Raw genomic sequence first — 27,249 nt, 5'->3', positions numbered from 1 at the left:
GACCCTTAACTTCTAAGTAAACACCATACTTGTCTCCCTTCTTTTACTCAGAGACCTCAGAGCTGCTTGGGTGAGGTTACGCCAGCTAGGTGGGCCCAGATAAGGAGCGTGTAGTGTGGTGTAGGAACGTGTACTGTGCAGAGCAGCTCCACTGGCTGGGAGCTCTGCCTGGGACGTCCGGTAGGCCTGTGCCCCGGTCCTGGCCCACCCCTCGCTCACCCTCTCTAGGCTTCAGTGACTCTCCGCTATGAAATGGGAACATGACGGCACCCTCATAGGAGATTTGTGGGGATCGAGTGAGGGGGCCCCTGTAGGCTCTGAACTGGATGCTCCGCACGTAGTGAATGACGCTGCCCTGGTGGCCCGTGGTTAACGCCCGGGTTCCTCCCTCCGATTTGCCTTCCAGCCTCTGGTCGAACGGTTTGAGACTTTCTGCTTGGACCCTTCCCTTGTGACCAAGCAAGCCAACCTCGTGCACTTCCCGCCAGGATTCCAACCCATCCCTTGCAAGCCTTTGTTCTTTGACCTGGCCCTCAACCATGTGGCTTTCCCACCCCTCGAGGACAAGTTGGAGCAGAAGACCAAGAGTGGCCTCACTGGATACATCAAGGGCATCTTTGGATTCAGGAGCTAACTCGGCTCTTCTTGGGGGCAGGGGGAGAATCTCACTCTCCATCTGTATCGTGAGAAAACCCCAGCAAGTTCCATGATATTAAATCCAGGTCTGCCTCGGCCCAGGGCCGGAGTGTAACATCCTCAGCGCTGCGTCCCTATGTCTCGTGTGTTTGTGCACTTACGTTCTTAACCGGTGTGCTAGAAGGGGACCCTGCTGTCTTCCGGTGGACGTGTGCGGGATCCCTCTGTCCGCACCTCCTGGAGGAAGGGCCGTTGCCGCGTTCGGGTGGGTCCACGCCAGGCATGGATGGGAGCTTGGAACTTTCTGTCATGTCTCTTCAGTACCATGGATTTGAAATGGACTCCTCCTCGCTGTGAGCATCCAGAGTCCGTGAGGGGTCTGTGACCAGGAAACACTGGCAGCGTCACCCCAGAATTACGGTCAGCCTTATTCCCTGTCACCTCCTAGTGGAAGTTAAGTTTCAGAACAAGCAAAGAGCTCTATTTTTAGAAGAAATGTGTTACACTCAGAAATGATGAAAACAAATCTTATATTAAAAGGCAAAGATGCTGGAGCCTGTGCCCATTTTTTACGTGTCCTCACCCATCCCGTCCTGTCAAGCGTACCCCGACTTGTGGCAACTCGGCCATGTCCGAGGCCAGATAGGGCAGTGTTCGAGAAGGTGCCCCCCATCAAGATTTTTAGATGCCATAAATTATATTTGAATCAATTTCCATGCTGTTTAAACTTTCTCCCTTAGTGACCCTTTTCTATTTCTTTCGTAGCATCAATAACAGAAGTCCCAAAAGCAGTGTAAGAAAGCTAGGGATAAAAATGATTTAGACATGAGCTGTATCTGAAACCACTGAATCCCTTTTGGGGACGCACACTCACCCCTTAGGAAGGCAGAGCCACTGCGGGCAGTGTTGGCTTCCCTGCGGCACAGACCTGGAGCCTACTAGGGCGGCTTGAAGGGGAGGTTGGGCAGTTAATGAAGGCCTGAGACTGTTCTTTCAAGATGGAACCCACGGTGCCTTGTGTTTTTCCGGGGAAGCTGCAGAGGGTGGGTATTGCCAGAAGTTAGGAGACTGGAAGACAAATCAGCTGCCTGTGTTAGAGTTGAAGGTTGTGTAGGACACCAGGTGCTCAGATTGTGAGCTCTCCTCCCCTCAGGATCTGCTCTGGGTCAAAGAGCCTTAGGAGGCGGATTTTGTTTCTAAATGGAAAGTTTTCCCATCTGTGCCACGCAGTTGAGGGGTGTCCTCCCCCGCTCTGACGATACGGCGCGGATGACCTGAGCCTGACGTCTTGGGTTTTGGTCCCAGAGGCTTGGAGCAGTGTCTCTAATGGTCTGAGGGAGCCCTGGGGGCCTTTATCCTTTTCCTCACCCTCTTCTCCCTCTTCTTCGCTCCCCGGCTTAGCAGCACCAGGCTGTGGTCTAGGTTCTGTACTTCCCTCACCACATTCTCTGCTGACCCTCCAGCCACAGCTGGGCCGGACACCCACCTGCAGGCAGCCCTCCAGCCTGCATCTCCTGCCCCCATCTGGGAAGGTGTCCCTTTGTATTGCAGATGGCCCTTCCTGCCCCTCCCACTCTTTAGAGTGCTGGCGTCAGTAGGGGATCAGAGTCTGGAGTCAGTCATTCTGATTGACCTTTTCTAAGCTTTTCCTTTCTTGTGGCGACACCAGAAATTCCCTTCGTCCCAGTGTCCCTGGCAGCCGCTCTGTAGTGGTGGCTGTGGTCGGCCAGTGAGGCTGTAACAAGATATGTTTAGTATTAAGAGCACATGTTTACGCAAGAAGACAGACCTGGCAGGGCCGAGGTCTCCGGCTAGTTTGTACATCCCTTCACACAGGATCCCTTGACATTAAACAGCCTGTCGCGGGAGACAGAGGGCCAAAAGCAGGACCCCATTCTGTCCTCGGGCCAGGAAGCAGCTCTCCCCTCTTCATGGGAATGGGTTCAGACATGAGCCCTGGGCTGCTCCTTGGGCCGGCACAACTTGCTGGGTAGAGTCACAGAATGAAACGCCAGTGGCCACTCAGTCCTTCCTGCACAGGTAACGAGAGATGCAGTGAGGTCTCGGGGTATAAGGTTTGGGTGCGGGCACCCGCTTTGCTTCCTGTGCTCGTTCCTGCAGTTGTGGCTCCCCTCCCTCCACCCAGATGAGCTACGTTTGGTCGGCAGGTTTGGACCCTGCCAGAACTTCAGTCTCCCAAGTTGCAGAGAGTAGGGGAAGCTTAATTTGGTCTCTGCACTGTAATTTTTTTTTTAATGTTTATTTTTTGAGAGAGAGAGAGTGCAAGTGGGGTGGGGGGGGGGCAGAGAGAGAGGGAGACAACAGAATCCAAAGCAGCTCCAGGCTCTGAGCTGTCAGCACAGAGCCCGACACGGGGCTGGAACTCAAACCTTCAGCTGAAGTCGGACGCTTAACTGACCGAGCCGCCCAGGGCGCCCATGGTCTCTGCACTTTTAGAACATGCCCTACAGCTGCTGTGCTCATGGTTTCTATTTGCTTGTCTGTTGAGTGGTGGCGGTCTTGATTTGCAGAAGCAGTAGTAGTGAAAAGCTAACTTCAGTTGCCAGGGGATAATGCTGAACATCAGATTCAAAGACATAATTTGGCCAAGTTTGTTGCCTGTGAATCTGTTGGTCCTGTTTGGAAAAAAGGAGCGTTGAGACACCTGGGGTCAGACAAGCCCTGCCTTAGCAGTTTCCTACGTTTTTTCCTCCTTTCTTGTGATTGTTCTGGGGTACTGGGCCTCTCTGGTTTTACATTAAGCTGAGAATTCTTGGATTCCCTGTTGGAAATGAAACACTGCCAGGCTGGGTCCCGTCTCCTGGTGGCATCCTGAGCCTTTGACCATGGCCCTGAGGTGACAGCCTGTGGTGGCAGTGCACCCCTCCCCCCACAGTGGCCTCACCCCCTCTAGGAGAGGACGATGGACTCCGGGGACTTCCCGGGAGGGGCTGTGCTCCGCCTGGCCACTGTGATGCTGTGATGCCGATTTGGCTCATCTGGCATCATTCGTACCAAAAGCTAGCTGATGGCAGAATTCTAAACAGCACATGGCCATCCACAGCCTTCACAAGCTTGGAACCTTCAGAGGCCTGGGAAAATGTCCAAAGGTAGGAAAAACATGTGTTGGTTTTAGTCTTATTTTTAAGACACTTGTTGCTACGGAAGAGACGGAAACCAGGTTTAGCTGTAAAATTTATCGATGTTCCAAAGCCAAGGGATAAATTGGAAGCTGCCCGCATCCTGACAACCCCAGCTGGAAGAATCTAGCCCGTGGGTCCACCAGGTGTTAGGGAGTCTGCACGGGGCACGGGCAGGACGGGCCCGGCTGCAAGCACCACTCAGCACGGTGAGCGCTCTGCAACGTTAGTGGTGTTACCAGTTGGTAGGAGTTAGAGGAAATAGGATCTCGGATGATGAATACCGATGGAATGTTCCCGAGAACCTTTTGTCTGACCTTTTCGATTTTCAAACTGTTAAGGGACTGATCTCAGGATCTAAGGTTTGATTTTTTAGTTTTGCTTTAAGGCGGGACTGTGACAGCCTCCACGGCCCTATCAGAGCCCGTCTGTCCGTCCGTCTGGCGAGCTGCTCTGGGCAGGTGCCAGGACCTGCAGAAAACCCCAAGCAGGCGGGGCTCCGCTTTCCTCCCGGCCACACCCTCTGCGTTGTGTTGGAGGGGGAGCCCGGCTTCTGTGGTCCCCTTTCTTTCCACCTCCATTAACTGTCACTGTGTGTCCTCATGCTCAGTCTGTGGTTGAATGACTCCTCACACGTGGAAAAGAGCCACATCCCTTCTATTAGGCTGAACTTCTCCCAGGGATCTTCTGGCAGGAGGCAGACAGGTAACCGGTCCCCGAAAGCTGGCGGTGGTAGCTCGCTCTGGCTCGTGTGTGAAGTGGAGAGGGTGTGGAGGTCCTCACCTGTAAAAGAGGGGCGTCTGTCTCTAACGGAGAAGGACAGCGGGCACAGGGCTTAGTACCCAACAGCCACTTGACAAAGAGGAATTTCCTTCCCTTCGCTCCTCTGTGGACGCAGCTGGCATTAGAACACGTGCTTCTCCCTCCAGTGCTGCCTGTAGCCCGTTGGCACCTGTGCCCCTTCGGGGCTCTGACCTGGGGCCTGGCGGGAGGAGCTCCTGCCCAGCTAGGACCCGTTCATAGAAGTCTCTTCTCACTGTAGCCCAACAGGGAGCGGCTCTCTCCTGGGACAATGTGAACCCTGGGTCCAGGAAGCGGGGCTGCCGTGCAGGGAGTTGGCCGGGGTGGGCTTCCCTCAGGGCACCCCACAGCCTTTCTCTGCCGCCCTCCCTCCAGAGCCGGGCCCTGCTGGGTCTAAACAGTGTCACCAGGACAACCAGCCGAGTCCACAGAGCTGCCTGTCCTGTGTGCTTCCAATTTCCTGGCAGGGAAGACTAATTAGGAAGGGCTGCTCCTCAGCTGTGAAGACTGTTGCTAGCTCTTTCGGTTTTGTTCTGTAAACCTTGTCCTTCCTCAGGCCAGCGCCCAGGGCTCCGTGCAGGTTAGCCGCCTCCACCAGACCTGAACTTCACAGGTGGGCCGCAGGTCTTCAAGGTGGCAGCCCGGAGCCCTTGGGCACCCTGGGAGACCCGGAGGCCCAGCAGTTCCTGGGTGACAGTGGGCAGCTGCAGACTTCTGGAACTTTCTGGAACATAGGGGTTGCTTGTGCAATAGCAGGCTTCACTGCGGCCCAGAGACGGGGCTGTCCCAGCACTGGTCCAGCACCTGGACTGGGCCGGCCTCTGTGGCCCAAGGCTAGGGAAGGGAAGTCACTCCTAGAGGGGAACAGACACCAGAAGGCCGCCTTGACCTTGTCCTCTCAGGCCAACTTGGGACTTGAGGACTCCTGAGGTCACCCTGTATTCTCTGTCTCGCCATCCAGTATGGGGGGCCCTAATCTCGCGATAGGTGGGGTTCGTTTGTTGGTTGGTTTGAATTGCTAGACTCTTCCTGTAAAAGGCCCAAAAGGAAGAGCTCCTTTTCCTCCTGTTCTGCTCTTAGGCAGCCATGGTCACCTTCTGCTTGTCTCCAGGCTGACCTCCAGGCTTGTTGGGTTCCGGGGCCCACAGCTCTGCCTCCCCTGGCGCCTGCAGGCAGAGGGAGGCTCATCCCTAATGCCCTGCCCCGGCAGCCCTCGCCTCTCCAGGCCCAGCTGGTGGAGGCACCTTCGCTCCTCAGCGGGCCAAGGAAGCGTGAGGCGGGAGAGCTTATCAGTCAGCTCGGCTCCACGGGCCTGGTGGCAGAGCTTCTGTTCAAACAGGGCAATTTGCAGAGATGGAAGTCTGGCCTGATCGAGGGCCACACGGGAGCTTGGCAGGTGATGGCTCCCAGGGCAAAGTCGGCAATTGCCACCATCTGCTTCAGCAGGGAGAAGAATGCCCCTCTCTGCAGGAACCCAGAGAGCAGGGGCAGGGGGGCGGCGCATAAGCCCTGGCACATGGTCCCAGCTGCCACCCTGTTGCCCAGCTGCGTGCGTGCATGGCGGCCTTGGAACTGGGACCTGGGCGGCTTTCAGTTCTGATCAGCCCTGCTGTGGCCTCCGGCCCCACGAGCTGCAAGTGGCCCACGTCACTTGGCCTGCGTGCTCCAGGCTGGGGGATGCAAGCAGCTACTGCTTGAAGTCATAGCTGGCACAGTGCTGGGGGGAGACCTTGGACTAGTCCACCTCAGCTGCTCACTCCACAGAGGAGGACGCAAGCTCCAGGCGAGGGGAGGCCCTGGTGGCAGGACAAGGAGCCAGGTGGATCTCGGCCTGCCTGCTTCAGAAGGAGATGTGGCAGGGGCGAGGCCTGGGAAGCCTGAAAGTTGGGACACCCTGCCCAGCTTCCAGGTCAGAGCTGTTTGGTAGAATTGTACAGTTGGCCCCTGAAAAAGATGGGTGTGTACTGTGCAGGCCAACTTATTTGGGGCTTTTTTTTTTTTTTTTTTTTTTTTTAATAAATGCAGTCCAGGGGTGCCTGGGTGGCTCAGTCGGTTGAGCCTCCGACTTCAGCTCAGGTCACGATCTCACGGTCCGTGAGTTCGAGCCCCACGTTGGGCTCTGGGCTGATGGCTCAGAGCCTGGAGCCTGCTTCCAATTCTGTGTCTCCCTCTCTCTCTGCCCCTCCCCCGTTCATGCTCTCTCTCTCTCTCTCTGTCTCAAAATAAATAAACGTTAAAAAAAAATTTTTTTTTAAAGAAAATAAATGCAGTCCAGTACTATAAACAGATTTTCTCTTCCTAAAGACTTTCTTAATATCTCTTCTCCAGCTCTCTTCATTGTGAGACTAATACACATCACATATAAAATATGGGCTAATCGAGTAGGTTGTTAGTAGTTAAGTTTGGGGGGAGTCAAAAGTCATGCAGAGATTTTCAACTTAACGGGGGGCTGGCACCCTGCACCCCCCACATTGTTCAAGGGTCAACTTACTGTGAGCCACAAATGCAAGCCACATCTGTAATTTTAAGTTTTCTGGAAACGCACATTAAAAGCGAAGTGAAAAGCAACCCATAAAACTATTTTTTTAAATGCATCATTTAACACAGTGTTTCCAAAATATTTTGACTTCAATCAATATAAAAAAAAATGAGATATTTTACATCTTTTCATACTGAGTCTTTGAAATCAAGTGGCTGCCGTGTGGGGCGGTACAGGTCTCCATGGAGGCTCTGTCCCATCCCGGCCTCAGTGACATTTGGCTTGCTCACATATTTAAAGCCCTACCTATTTTCTTTCTTTGTCCCTTCCCCTTCTCCTGTGCTTTTAGTCTTGGGGGTCAGGATCACTGCCATCTGACTAGGAACATCTCCGAGATCAGGCTGTTCCTGCCTGCGTGTCAGCCCCTGTCTGGGGAGCTGGGTGCTGATTTGACTCGGCATTAGACAGTCACGCCAGGAATTCACCTCTTGGTTTTCTTGCAGTGAATCAGTTAGCCTTAATCGCCGGGGCGTGTGCAGGCCTCCTGTGGCGCTCGTTTATTTCCAGGAGAGCTTCTGCAGACAGGAGACAAAGCTCAAATGTTCCAAATCTCCGCCTCCTGCCTTCTCCAGCCCGGGTCTGCTTCCCTCTCCCCTGTCCACAGTTAAGGGGCCCTCCCCTGGCCCCAGCTGTTCGCAGGGCTGGAGTCTAGACCTCTTTTCTCCCTGCCCCCTCCCTCCATTGACCACCACCGCCCAGGAAGAGACTTGGAGCTCTCGGGAAGGCAGCCTTCCTGTCTCGGCTCTCCCAGGGGCTGCCTCCACTTGTCCAATCTCGAAGATAAGGAAGTGAGCTCTCTGGGTGGATATGCGAAGTTGGCGTTCAGGGCTGGCTGCTGGACCTTACAGTCATTTAAACAATGGCCATTTTCTGAGAACGGTTGATTGCTAGTTGTGGTTAGAAGAAAATTGTCACCCTGCAATAACAGGGAGGGAGGGCTGGGGCGGCGGGGGCCGTGTGCCCTCTGGGCCTGGCCTTCCATCCTTGGCTCCCGCTCACCATCACGTTCAACTGGGAGCAGGACTTTGGAGACCACTCTGCTCCCCTACTGCTACTTGCTCTGTCAAGGCTCCTTGGTGCCCTCCCCACCCCTGCTGCCCCCCTCAGCCCCTGCCCCTCCAGGATGGGTGACTGCTGTGTCCCCTCTCCAGGACCAAGTTCGGTGGCTTGTCCATGAGATGCTGCCCAAAGGGACTCAAACCTTTTCTGTCCTCCCGGCGCACACGGCCGGTCTCAGCTCTGTCCCTGCCGTCTCCAGTCGGAGGGATCCTTCTTTCTTCTCTGGGTGTTTTCTGCCCTCAGCTGGGCCTGCCGGGAGGTCCCAGGCCTCCAAACCCAGCACGACTGCCTCCCTCCCTTTTGCTACTGCCCCAGCCCTTCCTCCATTGAAACTGTAATGGTTCCAGGGAGTGGCTCTAGAGCCGCGGAAGGGTTCTTCTCGGCGGGCCAGTGAAATGAGTGGCTGGCAATAGAGGGGGCACCGTGGGAGAAGGCGGCTACCGAGATGGCCTCCCTGGCACTCAGTGTGAGGAAGAGGCCACGAAACTGGTACGGCTGTCCGCCACTCCACCTGTCTTGAGAAAAAGCCACCAGGGACCACTTCTGGGGGACCAGGTGAGGAGAGGTAGTCAGGAAAACCCAAGTCTATTAGCTTCCCAAGCGGCTCAGCCGGACCCTAGGCTCAACAGCACCTGCAGGCTAATGCTGGGGGTTCTTGGGGGAGGGGCGCCCCAGCCCCTCTGGAGCTGGTCTTGGACTCTTTGGAGGATCCCAGCGATGTCCTACTGCATCTGGCCCCAGGGCCACGGACAGACAGGATGACACTGAGCCAGCCAGGAAGACCGGGCAGCGGGACTGTGGGGTGTCCTCTGGGGAGCCAACTGGGTGGTGCCCGCTTTTAAAAATGTACCTTGCGCCAGTTGTCTGGGGTGAATGCCCCCTGGCTGCCCCATCATGGTGGTGGAGAGCACAGAGCAGAGGCCAGCCGCCCCCGGCCGACCGGTGGGGTAAGAGCTGTGGGTGGGGGCGTGCCCGATAGCCCGATAGCCAGGTGCCCTGTATTGCCTGGAGGTGTTTATCAACCCCCAGCCCGAGCTGCAGGCTGCGAGGCCGGGCTCCTGTCTTTGAGCATGCGCGAGCCTCTGTCTGTCCGCAACCCTGTCCCTCCTGGGCCCGGCTATTTCCCCGCCTGCCTGGATGCGATCTCTGCCGCTTCCCTCTGGGCGTGTGGGTGTAACAAGTCCAAACCTTCTCTGGGAGTCAGGCAGGCTCGGGCGCCCCGCCCTCTGGGCTGTGCCTCTTCCTCCCAAACTGGTTGTGCAGGAGCAGCTGAGTGTGGGCAGTGTGGGTGCATGCGTGGCAGCCCCGGCCGGCGCCCGCTCGCCGCCTCACCTGCGGGGAGGGGCCTCCCAGAAACTGCCTTCTCGGTGCCTGGCCGCCCCACCTCGCCAGAGCCCAGCTGAGGAGCCAGCGAGGACACACGCCCGCTGCCTGCCGCCCGCCTGCACCGGCCGAGCCCAGCCTGAGCGGCACCTGCCTTCACAACCATGTTCAAGGGTCTGAACAAAGGCTCCCAGGGAAAGGGGTCCCCTAAGGGCTCCCCGGCCAAGGGCTCTCCCAAGGGCTCCCCCAGCAAGCACAGCCGGTAAGTGGGGCCCGGGGCAGCGGGCTGGAGCGGGGTGGTGCCCGGCCCAGGTGCTCCCATTTCCACCTGCCAATGGCAGCCCGCCCGGAGCTCAGGACCAGCCCGGTGCTGGCATTTAGTGTCCCGAGGCCAACGGGCCCCGGGGGTGGACTCTCTCCCTTGCCCAGACAGCTCCAGTCCTAGCAGGAGGCCAGGGACGGCCTGGGGCTCCCACGTTCTCCAAGGGGCCTGAGGGCCACGGCTGGGGGTGCTCTGCAGGAGACACGATGGATGAGGAGGGCCCCGGGGGTGCTGGGAGACCGGAGTGCCTGGCTCCCTGTCCGTGGCTCTGCCCTCACGGCTCTGCTTGGGCTGGGCTGACCCTTGGAACCTGGGTACAGGGTGGGCAGAGGGACGGAGGCGGAGAAGGGAGGCTGGGTGCCTGGCGCAGGGAGGCGGGGCTGTTGTGCTGCTGGGTCCAAGCTGTAGCTTTCCTCTCCAGGCTCTCACCTGGGGCCTTGAGTTTTGTTACAGCGTTGGGGTGTGAGGAGAGGGTGCCGCAGGGAAAGGGGAGGGCCAGAAGGCCCGGGACATCCTCAGAGCCTCCCTCTGCTGCCCCAGCTCCCTGCCCGGCCCGGCCTGCCTCTCGACAGCCCCATGGTCCGCAGACAGACTTGGCTGCTGCCTTCTCGTTCTTCCCTCTCACTGGCCGTCAGCCCCCCCTGCAGGGTGGAGGTGGCAGATGGGAGTGGAGATGAAAGGCTCATTACCCTGATAGGGATCAGGGTGATGACACTGAGGCTGGGCTTCTGGGCAGACAGGAAAGACGGCAGTTAGGACTCTCACTGCAGTGACCTGTCCTTTGGGGCTCCTGGGCCCTGCCCAGGGTGGAGTGTGCTCCTCCCGATGGGAGCAGCCCTCCCAGGAGGCCAGGCCTGAAGACAGGTGACCCGGGGCTCAGGCAGGACCCACAGCCCCCTGTCCCCAGCCAGGCTCCAGGGCAGCGCTTTCCTAGCCTGGGGCAGCTGGCGGATCTGTCTACACAGCTCAGTTGGCTCTGGCTGCAGTCACCCCACACAGGGCTCATTGTTCCCCTCCTGTGCAGTCTATTCCTTTGACACGTTTATTGAGCACCTACTGTGTGCCAGGACTGTTCTAGGCACTGAGGATGCCACCTTACACAGAACCAACAGGTCCTTAACTTTGTGGTGCCTATATTCTAGTGGAATAAGACCTAGCTGGATGCCGACTACACAGGCTGCACACTGGCTGCTTCAGATGGATTCATCCTCCTAACACAGAAACACTGTGATGTAGATAGTATTGAAGCCCCACTTTACAAACGAGGCACTTCGGGCACAGAGAGTTTAAGCAACTTGCCCAAAGCCACACAGCAGTATAGCTCTGGAAAGTGATCATACCCAGGCTGTTTGGTCCACAGTTCTTTCATTTTTTAAAAATGTTTATTTATTTTGAGAGAGAGCACTCGTGAGCAGGGGAGAGGCAGAGAGAGAGAATCCCAAGCAGGCTTTTTGAGATCAGTGCAGAGCCCAACTCGGGGCTCAATCTCGGGAACTGAACCGTGAGATCATGACCTGAGCCAAAATCAAGAGTTGGGTACTAGGGGTGCCTGGGTGGCCCAGTCGGTTAAGCATCCGACTTTGGCTCGGGTCATGATCTCACGGTTCGTGGGTTCGAGCCCCGCGTCAGGCTCTGTGCTGACAGCTCGGAGCCTGGAGCCTGCTTCCGATTCTGTGTCTCCCTCTTTCTCTGCCCCTACCCCACTCACTCTCTCTCTCTCTCTCAAAAATAAACATTAACATTTTTTTTTTTTTTTAAAGAGTTGGATGCTTAGCCAAATGAGCCACCCAGCTGCCCCTGCCCAGAGTTCTTTCTGGCACCATCCCTCTGTTGGGGCAGCCAGGGGTGGGGGTTCATCCTTTGATCCCTAACTCAAGGCCAGCTCCCTGAAGCCTTCCCCTTCCCCAGGGCCGTGACCTCACAGGGTGCTGTGCTTATGAGGCTTGGACGGCTCTACCTGTTACTAGGTTTGCTTGACCCTCTAGGCCGCAGGGCGTGAGCTCAGGCACACAGCAAGTGCCCGGTGCAAAGGACTCTGGGGAGCCAGATCAGGCTTATACTCTGCTCCTTGCTGTGCGACCTAGAGCAAGTCAGGTCCTAATCTAGGCTTAAATCCCCTTAATCTGGGGATGTCGAAGTGTCCGCACAATCTCTATGCCTCCCCCTGCCCCAGTGCTGTGTGGCTCCTTCAGATGGTTATTAGCCTGGGCACAGGGAAAGGCCAGGGTGTGAGGGGGAGACAGGGCTGGGGTGGGAGGAGGTTGGGGTGGGGGACATGCCGCCGCTCCCCTACCCCCAGCCAGCCCACTGCCCCTCCCAAAGCCCAGCCATGCCGTCTCGGGCCTTAGCGGCTGAGGCATGATTCACTCCCAAGTGAGAGGCAGGGAGCTGGGTGGGGTTAGGAACTCACTGCCAGGACGGTGATGTTGGCCTGCTCCCTTGTGCCAGACACACTGGAGACCCCCATTCTCTGATCCCTCATGTGGGGACAGTGCTCTCCGACCTTCAGGACTGGGAATCTCCCAGAACCTCCTGCAGAGAGAGACCAGAGACCCCACGTCTTGGATGCCGCCCTTCTGGGCAGGGAGCCTGGCTGCAGAGAAGAACAGGGCCGAGGGACACGGGGGACCCCACACAGGTGGACCCCATGCAGGTGGCTCTTTTCCAACCAGGCTGCTCTCTGTCCCCACCCCCACCCCAGGGCTGCCACCCAGGAGCTGGCCCTGCTCATCTCCCGCATGCAGGCCAATGCCGACCAGGTGGAGAGGGACATCCTGGAGACCCAGAAGAAACTGCAGCAGGTAAGGCCGCAGGGGTGAGGGGGCAAGGGAGGCTCCCTGAAGCATCTGGAGTGCAGGCGGTGAAGGTGGGACAGACCACCCTTGGCCTTGTCTGGTCGTTCCCCAAACACAGTGGGAGAGAGGGCTCCGCTCTGCTTCTCTGTTGGACTTCCAACTTGGGAGGGTCAAAGGGGCTCCCCCAAGTCTTTGCACCTGCCCCACAGATGCCCTGGGCCTGGCCCTCTGCTGCTGTGGGCACTGAGGTCGGCAGATGGGAATGCGAGAACGGGGCTCGGGGCAGGGGTGATGATGGGCAGCGAGGATGTGGTCCCACACCCGCAGGACCGAGTGCATGGCGAGCAGGACCAGGCCCTGAAGCACCGGCAGGAGGTGGGCCGCAGCCTGAAGGAGGCCGAGGTGCTGCTGAAGGACCTCTTCCTGGACGTGGACAAGGCCCGGCGGCTCAAGCACCCGCAGGCCGAGGAGATCGAGAAGGAGTGAGTGGGGTGGCAGCCGGGGCCGGGGCCGGGGCTGGAGAACGGAAGCGTCGGGGCTCCAGGGGAGCCCCAGGCCCAGCCCTGACCTGCCGGCCCCCCTCCTTCGTAGCATCAAGCAGCTGCACGAGCGGGTGACCCAGGCGTGTGCCGAGTACCGCGCCCTGTACGAGAAGATGGTGCTGCCCCCCGCCGTGGGGCCCAGAGTCGACTGGGCACGGGTGCTGGAGCAGAAACAGGTCAGGGTCATCCCCAATGTCAGAGACACCTCAGGGAGCTCAAAATCACAGCTGACCCAACCGGAAATCACAGAGCTCTGTGTCATTGGGGGGAGGGGGGCTGCTGAGTGCTTGCACCTGGGAGGGTCTGGGAAGGGAGCGCTCGCAGGGGACCGTGCGCAGCCAGGGAAGGCTTCCTGCAGGAAGGGGTGTGTGAAGAGGTGGGAGGGTTCAGTTAGGTTGGGGTGAAATGGTGAGAGGACATTCCAGAAAGAAGAAACGGAGGCTCCAGCCTAGGGTGGGGTGGGAAGCGGGGTTTTCTGGGGAGGCAGGCAGAGCCAGGTCATGGGCGTGTCACCCTGAGCATTGGGTGGGGAACCGTGCCTTGATATCACAACACAACGGTGCCTGATGACAATGAAGGGACAGTGGGGAGGGCACGGGTGTCACAGGTGTCGCAAGGTCCCAGAGCCTAGTGACAGGTGTGTAGGCGGGAGGTACCGAGGCCAGGGCAGGTAAGGAGGCAGGGAGGGGCAGGAAGACATTTTAGCGGCCGCGCTCTGCATTCTGGGGACCAGTAGGCATCGGGGACTGCAGTCGTGATGACGCTCAGTCAGGGCCACCAGAGGGCAGCATGTCCCCCGGGGTGAGCTGCCTGCCGTTCACCTGGGCTGCTCTGCGGGCCTGTCCACCCTCTGCCCCAACGACCGACTCCGCTCCTCCGCACGGGGACGCGGGGAGGGCGTGGGAGGGCTGGCGCCCTGCGGCTGAGCTGAACCCCCAGCTCCTTCTGCAGAAGCAGGTGCGCGAGGGCCGGTACGGGCCCGGGATGGCCCAGCTGGAAGAGCAGATTGCCGAGCACAACATCCTGCAGAAGGAGATCGAGGCCTACGGGCAGCAGCTGCGGAACCTCATCGGGCAGGTGGGGGATGTACATCCCTGCCTGGCCCTTCCCCTCCCCTCCCCTCCCCTCCCCTCCCCTCCACTCCCCTCCCCTCCCTTTTCTCCCATCCTAGCCTAGGTGGCCTGGCGGGCCCTCTGGGGCAAGGGATGGAGGTGGGGGACACAGTGGGCCCAGGACAAGGGGTACAATCTCCCCTGGATGCTGCCTCTTGCTGAGCCTGCTCTGTCTCCCCCCTTGGTGAAGCAGGACGCAGCTACCATCCGGAGCCAATACCGGGACCTCCTGGTGAGCGGAAGGGCTGGGTGGACAGGGAGAGGGCTGGGCCTGGCCCCCTGCACCCTTCCGGGGGCCAGCGTTTCCAGGCACAGCCTGACGGCGCCCCTTGCTACCCCCCTTCCCCCGCCACGTCCTGCGGAGCACAGAAGGCGGCCTCGTGGCGCGGGCAGAGCCTGGGCAGCCTGTACACGCACCTGCAGGGCTGCACGCGCCAGCTGAACGCCCTGGCCCAGCAGCAGCAGGGCATCCTGCAGCAGGACTGGAGCGACCTCATGGCGGACCCCGAGGGCGTGCGGCGGGAGTACGAGGTCGGGGGCAGAGTGGGGGGCCGGGGGAGGGGGGCACACGGACATCCCGTCCCGTCCTCCCCCGTCACTGATGCTCCGCACTCTTCCCCCAGCACTTCAAGCAGCACGAGCTGCTGAGCCAGGAGCAGAGCGTGAACCAGCTAGAGGACGACGGGGAGCGCATGGTGGAGCTGGGGCACCCGGCTGTGGGGCCCATCCAGGTGCGAGGGACAGAGGCTGCCCGCGGTCTCAGGGCCGCCCGCTCCCTCAATCCGGGGGCTCCCCAGGGAGGCTGGGGAGAGGGAGACACGGCCCAGGGTGGGGCCGGCCGAGCGGGCAGCGGATGGGTGCGCAGGGCGGGGCGGGGCGGGCGCGGTCCGAGGGCTGGGTGTTGCTGTCCCCAGACCCACCAGGAGGCCCTGAAGATGGCGTGGCAGAACTTTCTGAACCTGTGCATCTGCCAGGAGAGCCAGCTGCAGCATGTGGAGACGTATCGCCAGGTGAGCCGGTGCGCGGGGCTGGGTGGGGGCCCGAGGAGACAGGGGCGGGCGGCCACCGGGGCCCTGGGCGCAGAAGTGCCTGGAGAACGCCACAGGACACGCTCACACGGAGGGAGACAAGGCACCTCCTAAAAACGGCAGAGCTGTGTCATCATGACCGGGTCCCAGAGGGAAAACGAGGTCACGCAAACATTCACAACAGGGTGAGGTGGCTCCCGGGGGGCCGGGGGGTGGGGAAGGGGTTGGTTCTCAAAGGCAAACTAAATAAATTAGTTAAAATCTTACTCTTCTGCATAAATCACAAGTGATGTTTCATATACTTTGAGAGGGACATAAGCCAAAGGGGTTTTCCTTCCTTTTTAAAAATATTTTCCTACATAACTGCCATACCATTATCACACGGACAAGAATTCCACAACATCACCCAACTGCAGGATGTTTCTTTTTTTTTTTTTTTTAAGTTTATTTATTTTGAGAGAGAGAGCATGCATGAGTGGGAGGGGGGCAGAGAGAGAGAGAGAGAAAGAGAGAATCCCAAGCAGGCTCCGTGATGTGAGTGCAGAGCCCCAAGCGGGGCTCGATCCCACGAACCGTGAGATCATGACCTGAGCCCAAGTCAAGAGTCGGATGCTTAATCGACAGAGGCACCCAGGTGCCCCCAGGTGCCCCCAGGAGTTTCTTTGTAAAGCACACTCCTAGCTTCCACTTGGGGGCACCCACCCCAGGTTCCAGCCAGGACGACAGCAGGTACTGGAGTAAGCAGGAGAGCCCCACTCCATCTGGGCAGGAAGCACAGAAGCCACGGTGTTTCATAACCCTGAAACAAGCCCAGTGAGCCAGAAACGCCCATTTGCAGAACACTCCGGTTAAAAAAGCCGCACGGCCTGGGTAGAAAGGCCGACGGTGCAGGGGCCAGTGCGGGGTTGGTGGGCAGAGCTCTCCCCCTGACTACCCACGACCTCAGTTCCAGGAAGAGGCCGACTCCGTCAGCCAAACCCTGGCAAAGCTGAACTCCAGCCTGGACACCCAGTACAGCCCTGCCCCTGGGGGGCCCCCTGGCGCCCCCACAGAGCTGCTACAACAGCTGGAGGTGAGCGAGCCCCACCAGACCACCTGCACCCCGCTCCAGGGGATGGGGCTGGCCCTTGCGTCTAGGTCTCACCCTTCTCCGGGGACTTATTCCCGTCCTGAGCCCACCCTGGGTGGGGAGGAGAAGGGGGTCTGCTCTAGTAGGAAGGGGCTGGTCTGTTACCAGCAAGCCCTTTCCACCTCTGGGCCTCAGTTTCCTCACCTGCAATGCGACAGAGACCGCCTGGGAGGGATCTGTGCGCGCCCACCCCAGCCCCTACTCTAGAGGCCTGGGTGATGCTGAGCAGCCCCCCACCCCGCCCCGCCCCAACCAGCAGACCCCAGGATCCTGGGCCCCTTGGAGGGCCTTCTTTTACTTTCCTGACTTAGAGACCCTGTCTTCGTGAAGGCCCCTTGGCTCTCATGGTGGGGGTGGGCAGTACGGGGCAGGCCTCAAGTGCAGCCTGGGACCCCACAGGCAGACAAGAAGCAGCTGGCTGTCGCTGAGAAGACCATTGGGGACCTGCAGCGGCAGAGCCATCAGGTGGCCCCTCTGCAGCAGCGCAGGAACCCCCCCCAGCAGCCTCTGCACGTGGACAGCATCTGCGACTGGGACTCAGAAGAAGTACAGGCTCTGCCCGCCCAGCCGCAGCCCTGCCTCCTCCAGTCCCACCATTGCCTCCGCTCCCACCCATCCCCACCCTGCCCCAGCCCTCTGTCCTCCAAGCCCTGCTCTGCCTCTGGCCTGTCCCTGCCCCTACCCCAGCCCGTGTACCCAGCCTGGCTCCATCTTGGCCTCAGATCCCCCTGCCCCTGAGCCGACACGAGCCCCACCTGCCCTGTCCCCCAGGTGCAGCTGCTGCGGGGTGAGCGGTATGTGTTGATGGACAACACCGACCAGCACACCTGGGTCGTGCAAGGCCCAGGTGGGGAGACCAAACGTGCCCCAGCCGCCTGCTTCTGCATCCCGGCTCCGGACCCTGAAGCCGTGGCCAGGGCCTCCAAGTGGGTCCGCCTGGGGATACTCGGGGGCAGGAGGCAGGCTGTGGGCCCAGACCAGGTCCTGTGGTGTTTGCCCTTCACCTGGAGCAGTGACTCCTGGGGTGGAGTTGGGGGCGGGGGGGCGTTCAGAGAGAGAGGAGAGACGTCCCTCTCTGATCTCCCCCTTGTTCTAGGCTGGCCTCGGAGCTGCAGGCCCTGAAGCAGAAATTGGCCACAGTCCAGAGCCACCTGACGGCCAGCACTACGCAGCCCTTACAGACTGGCCAGCAGGGTACTGAGGGCTGGCCAGAGACTTGGGGATTGTTGGGAGAGAAGGAGTAGATTCCTACTTTGGTCACTGTCGGGGGGGGTTATGATGGGCAGGGGGGACCCTGGATTAGGGACTTCTGCTGGGGGGTTCCATCTCTTGGGTTGGCAAGCCCCGAGGGAGCGTGGTCCCTCCCCCAGTTAGGCCCTACCCACCCGCCTCCCTCCCTTCCCCACACAGGATGCTATGGGGGCACCAGGGAAGAGCTCCTCAGGCAGATGGGCAGAGGGGAGGTAGGCCCTGGACCCTTACAGGAACTCTATGCCCCCAGCTCCCGCTGGCTCAGCCCCAGAAGACCCACAGGCCCAGAAACTCCTGACACAGATGACCCGACTGGATGGAGACCTAGGGCAAATAGAGAGGCAGGTGCTGGCCTGGGCCCGGGCCCCACTGAGCCGCACGGCACCACTGGAGGACCTGGAGGGCCGCATCCAAAGCCACGAGGTGGGTGGATGAGCGAGGACAGCAGGGATAAGAACAACCCCTCCCCTGGGGGCGCACGAACTAAAGGTGAGGCGAGTGTGCGCTCAGCCGCAGGGACCCGAGGCAGAGGCAGGGAGCGGACAGTCCAGGGTTCAAGACAAGCTGACTCCCACTCTGGCTCCTCCGCTGACCAGCTTTGTGATCTTGGCAAATCACTTAACCTCTCTGGGCCCTGATTTCCTCGCCACTGAAAACAGACACAGTGATACCCATGCATCTGGTTGTCCCAAGGATGACGTCAGGCCCAAGGAAGGTTCTAGAAGGGCAGGGCCCAGGGTAAAGGCCCTGGACCCTGCACTTGGGAGGTGTTCCAGCGAGGGTCCCGAGAGCAGCAAGGAAGCCTGGGCTTCCTCCTGGAGGCAGGTGGGGGAGCCTCCCCAGGAGAGGTTGCAGTGTGTAAACTCCATCACAAAAGGACAGTCCTCTGAGCGCTAACAGTGAAAGCAGCCCCTCCCCACGGGGCAGGGAGGAAGGGGGTGGCGGTTTGAGTTATGTCCTTGCCGACCAGTTTCTGTTCAATACAGTGCTGGGGTTTGGTTTCTAAATGTTTGAATCTCGTTGGCCCATGTCCCCATGCAAACAGCTGGTCTCCGCTCCACCTTGTACCGGGGGTGTGAGATGCTCAGAGGGCCGGTGGGGACAGGAGGGCTCCCGGGCTGGGACAGGATGCGCGGGAGGTGTTGAAGACTGGGTCTTGACTCAGAGGGGACGTCGTGGGGGGACGGCAGAGCGGGCAGGGGGCAGAATGCAGCCTCAACACAGATCCCCCCGCCGCCTGAGGCTCTGGGGCTGACAGGGGGCTGGGCCTTTGCACCTGAGTCACCAGTTATGCCTGCATGGGGACATGGCAGCCCCCAACTGGGTCCTCAAGTCCTGAAGCCACCACGTCTCCCACGTTAGGGGTGCTGGGGGCCCTAGGAAGTGCACTTAGGCCTGAAGGTAGACAGTGAGTGGCTGAGGAGGAACAGAATAACCCATGTGGACAGAGCTAGGGCTTTGCCGCCTGACCTGGGCGACCGGGCAGGGAACCGTTTTGTGAATGGCACAGTGACACCCACAGGGTCGTGCTGCCTCCTCCCATCAGTCTTTCTGCAGATGAAGACACTGGGGCTCAGGGAGGTTGACAGGCCCAAGGTCATCCCCAGGGGGATGCTGGGGGCCAGGACTGATCCCTGATCTCTGGCCTCAGCCCAGGCTCATACCCACCGTGCTCTGAGGCCTTGTGGGCAGGGTTGGGTGGGCCCTTCTGGAAGGAGACCTCTGACCCTGTCCCGCCCCGCCCCGCCCCGCCCCGCCCCGCCCCAGGGCACAGCCCAGCGGCTGCAGAGCCTGGGAGCAGAGAAGGAGGCAGCCCAGCAGGAGTGTGAAGCATTTCTGTCCAGCCAGCCCGTGGGCCCCGTGGCCCTGCACCTGCCTGTAGTCCTCAACAACCTCAAGAACAAGTACAGTGACGTTCAGGTTCTCTGCAACCTCTACGGGGAGAAGTGAGTGCTCCGGGGACTGGGAAGGGGGACCCCTGGGTGGTGCCGTTGGGGGTGCGTGTGGCCCTGGGAGCTCCTGACACGGGGCCCCCTTGACACAGAGCCAGAGCTGCCCTGGGTCTGGAGCGGCAGATCCAGGACACGGAGAGGGTCATCCGAGGCTTGGAATCTTCTGTGGCACAGGAGGCCCCTCTCCCTGCCAGCCCAGGCGCGCTGCAGGAGAGGGTCAGCGAGCTGCAGGTGAGGGGCCGGGTGGCCTTGCCGAGCATTTGCGGGGCGGTGGGGGGGGTGTGGGCGTGGTGACTCATGGAGCCACGAGGGTGCACGGCGCCGTGTCCCCTCCTCCCCAGCGCCTGCGGAGGGAGCTGCGGGAACAGCAGGCCTGCGTGCTGGGGCTGCACCGCGAGCTGAAGGCCACCGAGCATGCGTGCAGCACCCTGCAGAACAGCTTCTGCGAGTTCTGCCAAGATCTGCCTCACCAGCAGCGCCAGGCGAGGGCCCTCACCGACCGCTACCACGCTGTGGGGGACCAGCTGGACCTGCGGTGAGTGGCTGGGCTGTTAGGGCTCGAGGCACGCCCCCCCCCCCCCCCCCCCCCCCCCCCAGTGCACAGCAGTGGCTGCTGCCACCGAGCTGTGTGACCTTGGACTGGTGACTTCACCTCTCTGAGGCTGGGTTTCCTCAACTCTAAAACGGGATAATAACCAGCTTTGCGCAGTGGCAGTATCGTAGCCCGTAAGGTTTATCCGAGGCGCGATTATTGCTAATTAAAATGGGATAATAACAGCACCCGTCTCCCAGGGCGAGCCTGCCTACCTCCCTGGCAGAGACTGTCTGGGCCTTCCCAGAATGCCCAGCTCCAGCATAGGCCCAGAATAGGGCCTTCTGACCCGTCCCAGGGAGGAAGGCACCCACCAGTCTCCTCTGTGCACCCCTCACCTGTCCCCAGAGGGTAGCTGTCACCTCTGCTCCGGGCCTCCTCCTCCTCCTCCTGTAGGGAGAAGATGTTGCAGGACGCCAGCCTCACCTACCAGCAGTTCAAGAACTGCAGGGACAACCTGAGCTTCTGGCTGGAGCACCTGCCCCACAACCAGCTGCGGCCCAGCGACGGGCCCAGCCAGGTGGCCTACAAGTTGCAGGCGCAGAAGGTGAGGAGCTGGGACCGCAGGCCACCTCCAGCCTCTCTGGGGGCCCTTCCCACAGGGAGAGCCGCCCGTGCGTGTGTGGCCCCCTAGTGGCCAGCATGCTAAGAGACCTCAGAGCTCAGGCCCCTGCTGGGGTCACCCCCACCCTAAACACTCGCCCCACCTGGCCCACAGAAACGTCAAGGCCAGCGCCATCTGGTATGAGGTGGGCAGCGAGCTTTACGCTCCTGGGGGTTCCAGCTCCTACCTCATCCTCTTCCTCCTACTTGCCAGTCCCCTGCTACGCACTGGCAATGAACCAGAGGCGACGGGCACAGCCAGTCTGGTGGGGGAGGCCAATGCCTTGCAGACCACCTTGCTGGTGAGTGCTCTGGTGGAGAGCCAGAGCCCCGTGGGAGCCCCTGGCAGGACACGGGGGGGTCAGGGCAAGTGGTCTGAAAGACAAGGGCCTGGGGCCGCAGGAGGAATGACAGTGTCTAGGGAGAAAGCAAAGGGGTATAAGGTCGGACACGTGGCTTGGGACAGAGATTATTAGACCTGGCTGGAGATTAGAATCACCCAGGGGGCTTTTAAAACATCCCTGTCCCAGAACCCCACTCCAGATGGATTAAATTGGAATCGCTGGGACCAGAACGTCGGTACTTTTTTTTTGTTGTTTGAAGTTTATTTATTTATTTTGAGGGAGAGAGAGAGCACGCGTGTGTGCATGGAAGTAAGAACGGAGAGAGTGAATCTCAAGCAGACAGCACGTGAGCCAGACTCGGGGCTCGATCTCACGAACCGTGAGATCATGCATGACCTGAGCCGAAATCAAGAGTCAATTAACTGGCCGAGCCACCCGGGTGCCCCACATCAGCACTTTTTAAAAAGTTCCCCAAGTGAAGAAAAGGGGCGGCCAAGGTTAGGAGCGATTCAGATGGAGCAGTGGTCCTCAGGTCCCTGGACCTGTAGCACCAGCATCATGGAGACAGTTAGGCGTGCAAATTCTCAGGCCCCAACCCAGCTCTGCTCAGTCATGACCTCTGGAGGGGGGCCTTCAATCTCTGTTTCAACAAGCTCTCTAGGTGGGTCACAGGGTGAAGGCCCCTGGGCTAGAACGTGACTCTGAGGGGCACTGGGCAGAAGGAAGGGATTCTCCCAAAAAGAGGAAGGAAGAATTCCCGGAAAGGGCAGTTTCCCAGGTGAACTCCTGCCCCTGCGGCCCCTGGAGCGTGCTGGCTGCCTGAGGCCCCGGAGGAGGGCCTGGCTGAATGGTGTTTGCCGACCTCCCTCGACTCCCGCTTTCTCCCTGGCAGAGGCTACAGCAGGAGATCCAGGGCCGAGAGCAGGACAGGGCCATGGCGTCCCGCCTCTCCCAGGACCTGCAGGCAGCCCTCCAGGTAAGCCCTTCCCTTATCTCCCCTCCCTCTGCCAGTCCTCTGCTCTCCCATCCCCTGTCTCCCCCACTGACCATCGGCCTATTGTCCTTCCCTCCCTGTTCAGGACTACGCGTTGCAGGCAGATACCTACCGCTGCTCCCTGGAGACCACTCAGGCAGGGTCAGCCCCCAAGAGACCCCGAGTAGCTCCCCTGCAGGAGAGCATCCAGGACCAGGTGAGATGGGACCCGGCGAGGCTCAGTGTCCCTCGGCACCAGCCCTGCCAGCTCTGGAGCTGACCCTGTCCTCCCTCTCCCTCCCTGCTCCCCGTCTCTAGGAGAAGAACTTGACAAAGGCCTACACGGAGGTGGCAGCTGCATGCCAGCAGCAGCTGCGCCAGCTGGAGTTTGCCAGAAGGATGCTCGAGAAGGTACGGGGACAGCGCCCACTCCGTCCCTGTGCGAGGCAGCCTGGGCTGGTCACGGACATGGCAGGCTCCGCGGCCTGAGGGGTACAGCTCTCTACCTTCCCCGGTTCTCTCCCCAGCGGCTCTTCCAGGCTGGTAACCGTCTCAGAGTCAGGCCCTGGAGATGTCATTCAGTGCAGTCACAGCTTAGCCACTGGGCAGTCTGCCAGTGGGGACAGGAGAAAATCCCCACGAAGTCTTTAGCTCAGGACCAGCCGCAAGGGGCAAGAGGCCACCTAAGTCTCCCTCCCTGGGAGACAGAAGCCTTCCATGGCTCTTGGTGTCTGGCTGAGGAACTTGCCATCTTTCTCCTACACCGACACTCCCAGAAGAGTGTGGGCCCATACCCGGGAGCCTAGCTGGAAGGGGAGGGGCAGAGGTTTGGAAAGGAGACCCTGTCCTGTTTGCACGTTCTGGTGCAAATTCCTCCCGAACACTGCCTTGCGTCGTGGGGCTGAGGGGTCCTCTCAAAATCCCGCGTCCAAGGTCTGCGACTCCTGCTCCCAGAACCTACCAGAAGCCTCAGGAAGCAGGGAGGGGTCTCTGATCTCAGCGTGCAGTGGGGGTGATAGAAATGGGGCTCATCCCTCCCCCCCCCGCGCCCACCTCCCCTCCAGGACTCTTTCCCTCCTCCTCTCCCTCTGCAGAAGGAGCTCAGTGAGGATATCCAGGTGACCCATGATGCACGGCAGGGGTCCGAGGGCCCAGCCCGAGCAGGGAAGGATCCCGAGGCCCTGAAGTCCCAGCTGGAGGAGGAGAGGAAGCGGGTAGCTCAGGTGCAGCACGAGCTGGAGGAACAGAGGAAGCGGCTGCTGCAGCTGAGGACCCAGCGGCCCTTGGAGAGGCTGGAAGAGAAGGAAGTGGTGGAGTTCTACCGGGACCCCCAGCTGGAGAGCGACCTGTCCAGGGTGAAGTCCCAGGTAGAGGATGAGGGCAAGAAGCGGGCCAGCCTGCAGGCAGACCTGGAGGCAGTGGCCCAGCAGGTGGTCCAGCTGGAGAGCAAGAGGAGGGCCGTGCGGCCCCACCTGCTGACCAAGGAGGTCACCCAGATCGAGAGGGACCCTGACCTGGACAGCCAGGCGGCCCAGCTCGGCCGCGAGATCCAGCACCTGCGGGGACAGAACGCCACCGTCTCGGTCCGGCTGGAGAAGCTCAAGAAGGAGCTGCTGGCCCTGGAGGAGAAGGAGCCGAACGTGAAGGAGAAGGTTGTGGTGAGAGAGGTGGTCAAGGTGGAGAAGGACCTGGAGATGCTCAAGGCGGCCCAGGCCCTGAGGCTGCAGCTGGAAGAGGACACCGTGCGGAGGAAGGGCGCCGAGGAGGCCGTGGCCAAGCTGCGGGCTCGTCTCGAAGCGCTGGAGCGGGCAATCGGCGCCGTGGAGCCCAAGGTGATCGTGAAGGAGGTGAAGAAGGTGGAGCGGGACCCGTGCCTTCTGGAAGAGGCGGCGAGGCTGAGGAGCCTCCTCGAGGAGACCCGCAGCGAGAACGCGACCCTGGCGCGGGAGCTGGAGGAGCTGCGGGGAAGGCACGGCGCGGCGGAGGAGCAGAAGCCCGAAGTGGAGCTCCGGGAGCGCGTCCACGAGACCTTCCAGGTGGCTCCGGAGACGCAGCAGGAGATGGCGAGGCTCAGGGCCCAGCTGCAGGAGACCGCTGGCGAGAGGAGCCGCGTGGAGCAGGAGGTGGCGGCGCTGCTGCCCGACCTGGCGGCCCTGCGCGCCCAGAAGCCGGCGGTGGAGTACAAGGAGGTGACGCAGGAGGTGGTGAAGCACGAGAGGAGCCCCGAGGTGCTGCGGGAAATCGACCGCCTGAAGGCGCGGCTCAACGAGCTGGTCAACGGCAGCGGGCGGGCCCAGGAGCAGCTCATCCGCCTGCGGGGGGAGCGCGACGAGTGGAAGCGGGAGCGCTCCAAGGTGGAGACCAAGACGGTGAACAGGGAGGTGGTGCGCCACGAGAAGGACCCCGTCCTGGAGAAGGAGGCCGAGCGGCTGCGCCAGGAGGTGCGAGAAGCCGCGCAGAAGAGGCGGGCGGCCGAGGATGCGGTCTCCGAGCTGCAGAGTAAGTACCTGCTGCTGGAGAGGAGGCGGCCCGAGGAGAAGGTGGTGGTGCAGGAGGTGGTGGTCACCCGGAAGGACCCGAAGCTCCGCGAGGACCACAGCCGGCTGAGCCGGAGCCTGGACGAGGAGGCGGGCCGGCGGCGGCAGCTGGAGCGGGAAGTCCAGCAGCTGCAGGCTGGCGTGCAGGAGAGGGAGGGCCTGCTCGGCTTCCAGGAGGACCGGGGCAAGAAGCTGGCCGCGGAGAGGGAGCTGCGGCGGCTGAGCCTGAAGATCCGGGAGCTCGAGGAGCGGCCTCCCGTGCCGCAAGAGCAGATCGTCACGGAGGAGGTGGTCAAGCTGGAGAAGGACCCGGACCTGGAGAAGTCCACAGAAGCCCTGCGGCAGGACCTGGACCAGGAGAAAGCCCGGGTGACGGGGCTGCATCGGGAGTGCAAGAACCTGAGGGTCCAGATCGACGTGCTCCAGACAACCAAAGCGCAAGAGAAGACCATCTACAAGGAGGTGATCCGCGTGGAGAAGGACCGGGTGCTGGAGGGAGAGCGGTCCCGGGCGTGGGAGGCGCTCAACAGGGAACGTTCGGCCCGGCAGAGCCGGGAGGAGGAGGTGCGGCACCTGCGGGAGCGCATCGACAAGGCCGAGGCGCTGAGGAAGACGCGGGCCCGGGAGGAGGCCGAGCTGCAGAAGGGCCGGGACCAGGCGGCCCGGGAGCGAAGGCAGCTGCAGCAGGAGCTGCGGGAGCTGGAGAAGCAGAAGCAGCAGACGGTGCTGCGTCTGCAGGAGGAGGCGCAGCTGCTCAGCCAGAGGACGGAGAGCGAGCGGCAGAAGGCCGCCCGGCGGGGCCGGGAGCTCTCGCAGCTCGAGGCGGCCATCCTCCGCGAGAAGGACCAGATCCACGAGAAGGAGAGGACCCTCCGGGACCTCCACGCCAAGGTGAGCAGGGAGGAGCTCAACCAGGAGACCCAGACGCGAGAGACCAACCTTTCCACCAAGATCTCCATCTTGGAACCGGAGACGGGGAAGGACCTGTCCCCATACGAGGCCTACAAGAGGGGCATCATCGACCGAGGCCAGTACCTTCAGCTACAGGAGCTCGAGTGTGACTGGGAGGAGGTCACCACCTCGGGCCCCTGTGGGGAGGAGTCCGTGCTCCTGGACCGCAAGAGCGGGAAGCAGTACTCCATCGAGGCCGCCCTGCGCTGTCGGCGCATCTCCAAGGAAGAGTACCATCTCTACAAGGACGGCCGCCTCCCCGTCTCCGAGTTCGCGCTGCTCGTGGCGGGGGAGACCAAGCCCTGCTCCTCACTCTCCATCGGCTCCATCATCTCCAAGTCCCCCCTGGCCTCCCCAGCGCCCCAGGGCACCGGTTTCTTCTCTCCCAGCGTCTCTCTCGGACTCGGCGATGACAGCTTCCCCATCGCCGGCATCTACGACACAACCACAGACAACAAATGCACCATCAAGACGGCAGTGGCCAAGAACATGCTGGACCCCATCACCGGGCAGAAGCTGCTGGAGGCCCAGGCGGCCACGGGGGGCATCATAGACCTCCTCAGCCGGGAGCGCTACTCCGTGCACAAGGCTATGGAGAGGGGGCTGATCGAGAACACGTCCACGCAGAGGCTGCTCAACGCCCAGAAGGCCTTCACGGGCATCGAGGATCCCGTCACCAAGAAGAGGCTGTCGGTGGGCGAGGCCGTCCAGAAGGGCTGGATGCCCCGGGAGAGCGTGCTCCCACACCTGCAGGTGCAGCACCTGACTGGGGGGCTCATCGACCCCAAGAGGACCGGCCGCATCCCGGTCCCGCAGGCGGTGCTCTCTGGAATGATCAGCGAGGAGCTGGCCCAGCTTCTGCAGGATGAGTCCGGCTACGAGAAGGATTTGACAGACCCCATCTCCAAGGAGCGGGTGAGCTATAAGGAGGCCATGGGGCGCTGCCGGAGAGACCCCCTGAGCGGCCTGCTGCTGCTCCCAGCTGCCCTGGAGGGGTACCGCTGCTACCGTGCCGCCTCCCCCTCAGTACTGCGCTCCCTGCCCCTGCGCTGAGGGGGCCAGGCGGTCCCGGGGAGCGGGTGTGAGGGGGAGGGTGGGACACGTGCACTCCTCGCCCCGGGGGGAACAGCCTCATCCAAGCGGGTGGGTCCTTCCTCTGATACTTGTGCTATTACTCGGAAGTTTGCGGTGTGGGACCCCTCCCCCAACTTTGGCTGCCCGGCCCATCCCCAGACCCAGCCATCCATCGGCACATCTGTCTCTCCTCCCTCCTCCCTGCCCCAGTGCTTCCAATAAATGAGTTCTCCCCGCGTCTAGTTCACATTTGGGAATGCAGGATGGGTTTGTCTGAGCCATAAGCACAAGGGAGAGTTGCTGGGGTCCTTCCCAGGTGGGAAGCAGACCCATCCACCCAGCCTGGCCAAGGGAATGGATGCTTCCAAGGGCTTTGGCTCCCTTGACTCTGGGAGGGGTGCACCGGCAGGCCCCGGAGAGACCCCGAACAGCCCCTCCCGTCCCCACTGCCTCTGCTCCGGGACTTTGACTTCTGGCCAGGAACAGTCTCCATCCAGCCTTCTGTCAACCTCCCCCTTGTCAGCAAGTCCTTGGTACGCGCCCTTC

The 27,249-nt window shown here is 60.9% G+C and overlaps 2 protein-coding genes and 1 non-coding gene across 4 annotated transcripts in view; all 3 read left to right on the top strand.

Moving 5' to 3' along the window:
* Window positions 1-1,190, top strand: part of SRP68 (signal recognition particle 68) — a 35,988-nt gene extending 34,798 nt beyond the window's left edge. The window contains exon 16 of the mRNA XM_060645331.3: window positions 407-1,190. Within this exon, the coding sequence (XP_060501314.3) occupies window positions 407-634 (228 nt within the window). The 3' untranslated portion in view covers window positions 635-1,190. The remainder of the gene's footprint in view (window positions 1-406) is intronic.
* A 123-nt stretch (window positions 1,191-1,313) lies between these two features.
* On the top strand, window positions 1,314-27,249 carry EVPL (envoplakin). Of its 2 annotated transcripts, none has more exons than XM_078438127.2 (22): window positions 1,314-2,676; window positions 12,522-12,621; window positions 12,943-13,097; window positions 13,207-13,333; window positions 14,109-14,234; window positions 14,463-14,501; window positions 14,639-14,800; window positions 14,893-15,000; window positions 15,184-15,279; window positions 16,244-16,369; window positions 16,826-16,972; window positions 17,198-17,352; window positions 17,523-17,620; window positions 17,928-18,100; window positions 19,445-19,623; window positions 19,722-19,860; window positions 19,971-20,164; window positions 20,618-20,768; window positions 22,061-22,144; window positions 22,248-22,358; window positions 22,460-22,552; window positions 23,236-27,249. In XM_078438127.2, the coding sequence occupies exons 2-22, from the start codon at window positions 12,559-12,561 to the stop codon at window positions 26,680-26,682; spliced, it is 5,973 nt and encodes a 1,990-aa protein (XP_078294253.2). In that variant the 5' UTR covers window positions 1,314-2,676; window positions 12,522-12,558; the 3' UTR covers window positions 26,683-27,249. The 2 variants fall into 2 exon arrangements, with proteins under 2 accessions (XP_078294253.2, XP_078294252.2); XM_078438126.2 differs by lacking the exon at window positions 1,314-2,676 and adding an exon at window positions 9,369-9,760.
* Window positions 20,327-20,470, top strand: LOC132688704 (U4 spliceosomal RNA). The gene has a single exon (XR_009614675.1). It is a non-coding gene; the product is annotated as a U4 spliceosomal RNA (small nuclear RNA).

This window comes from Panthera onca, chromosome E1 (genome assembly GCF_046562875.1).
Source record: "Panthera onca isolate mPanOnc1 chromosome E1, mPanOnc1 haplotype 2, whole genome shotgun sequence".
Taxonomy (NCBI): domain Eukaryota; kingdom Metazoa; phylum Chordata; class Mammalia; order Carnivora; family Felidae; genus Panthera; species Panthera onca.
The sequence above is the reverse complement of the archived record's forward strand: the minus strand, read 5'-3'. Positions and strand labels throughout refer to the sequence as shown.

Excerpts from the sequence above, each read along its gene's own strand:
- EVPL (XM_078438126.2), top strand. The coding sequence starts at position 9,663 with ATGTTCAAGGGTCTGAACAAAGGCTCCCAGGGAAAGGGGTCCCCTAAG. Across the intron at positions 13,098-13,206 it reads GCCGAGGAGATCGAGAAGGA|CATCAAGCAGCTGCACGAGC; the intron begins GTGAGTGGGGTG and ends CCTCCTTCGTAG. Across the intron at positions 17,353-17,522 it reads GCCGTGGCCAGGGCCTCCAA|GCTGGCCTCGGAGCTGCAGG; the intron begins GTGGGTCCGCCT and ends CCCTTGTTCTAG.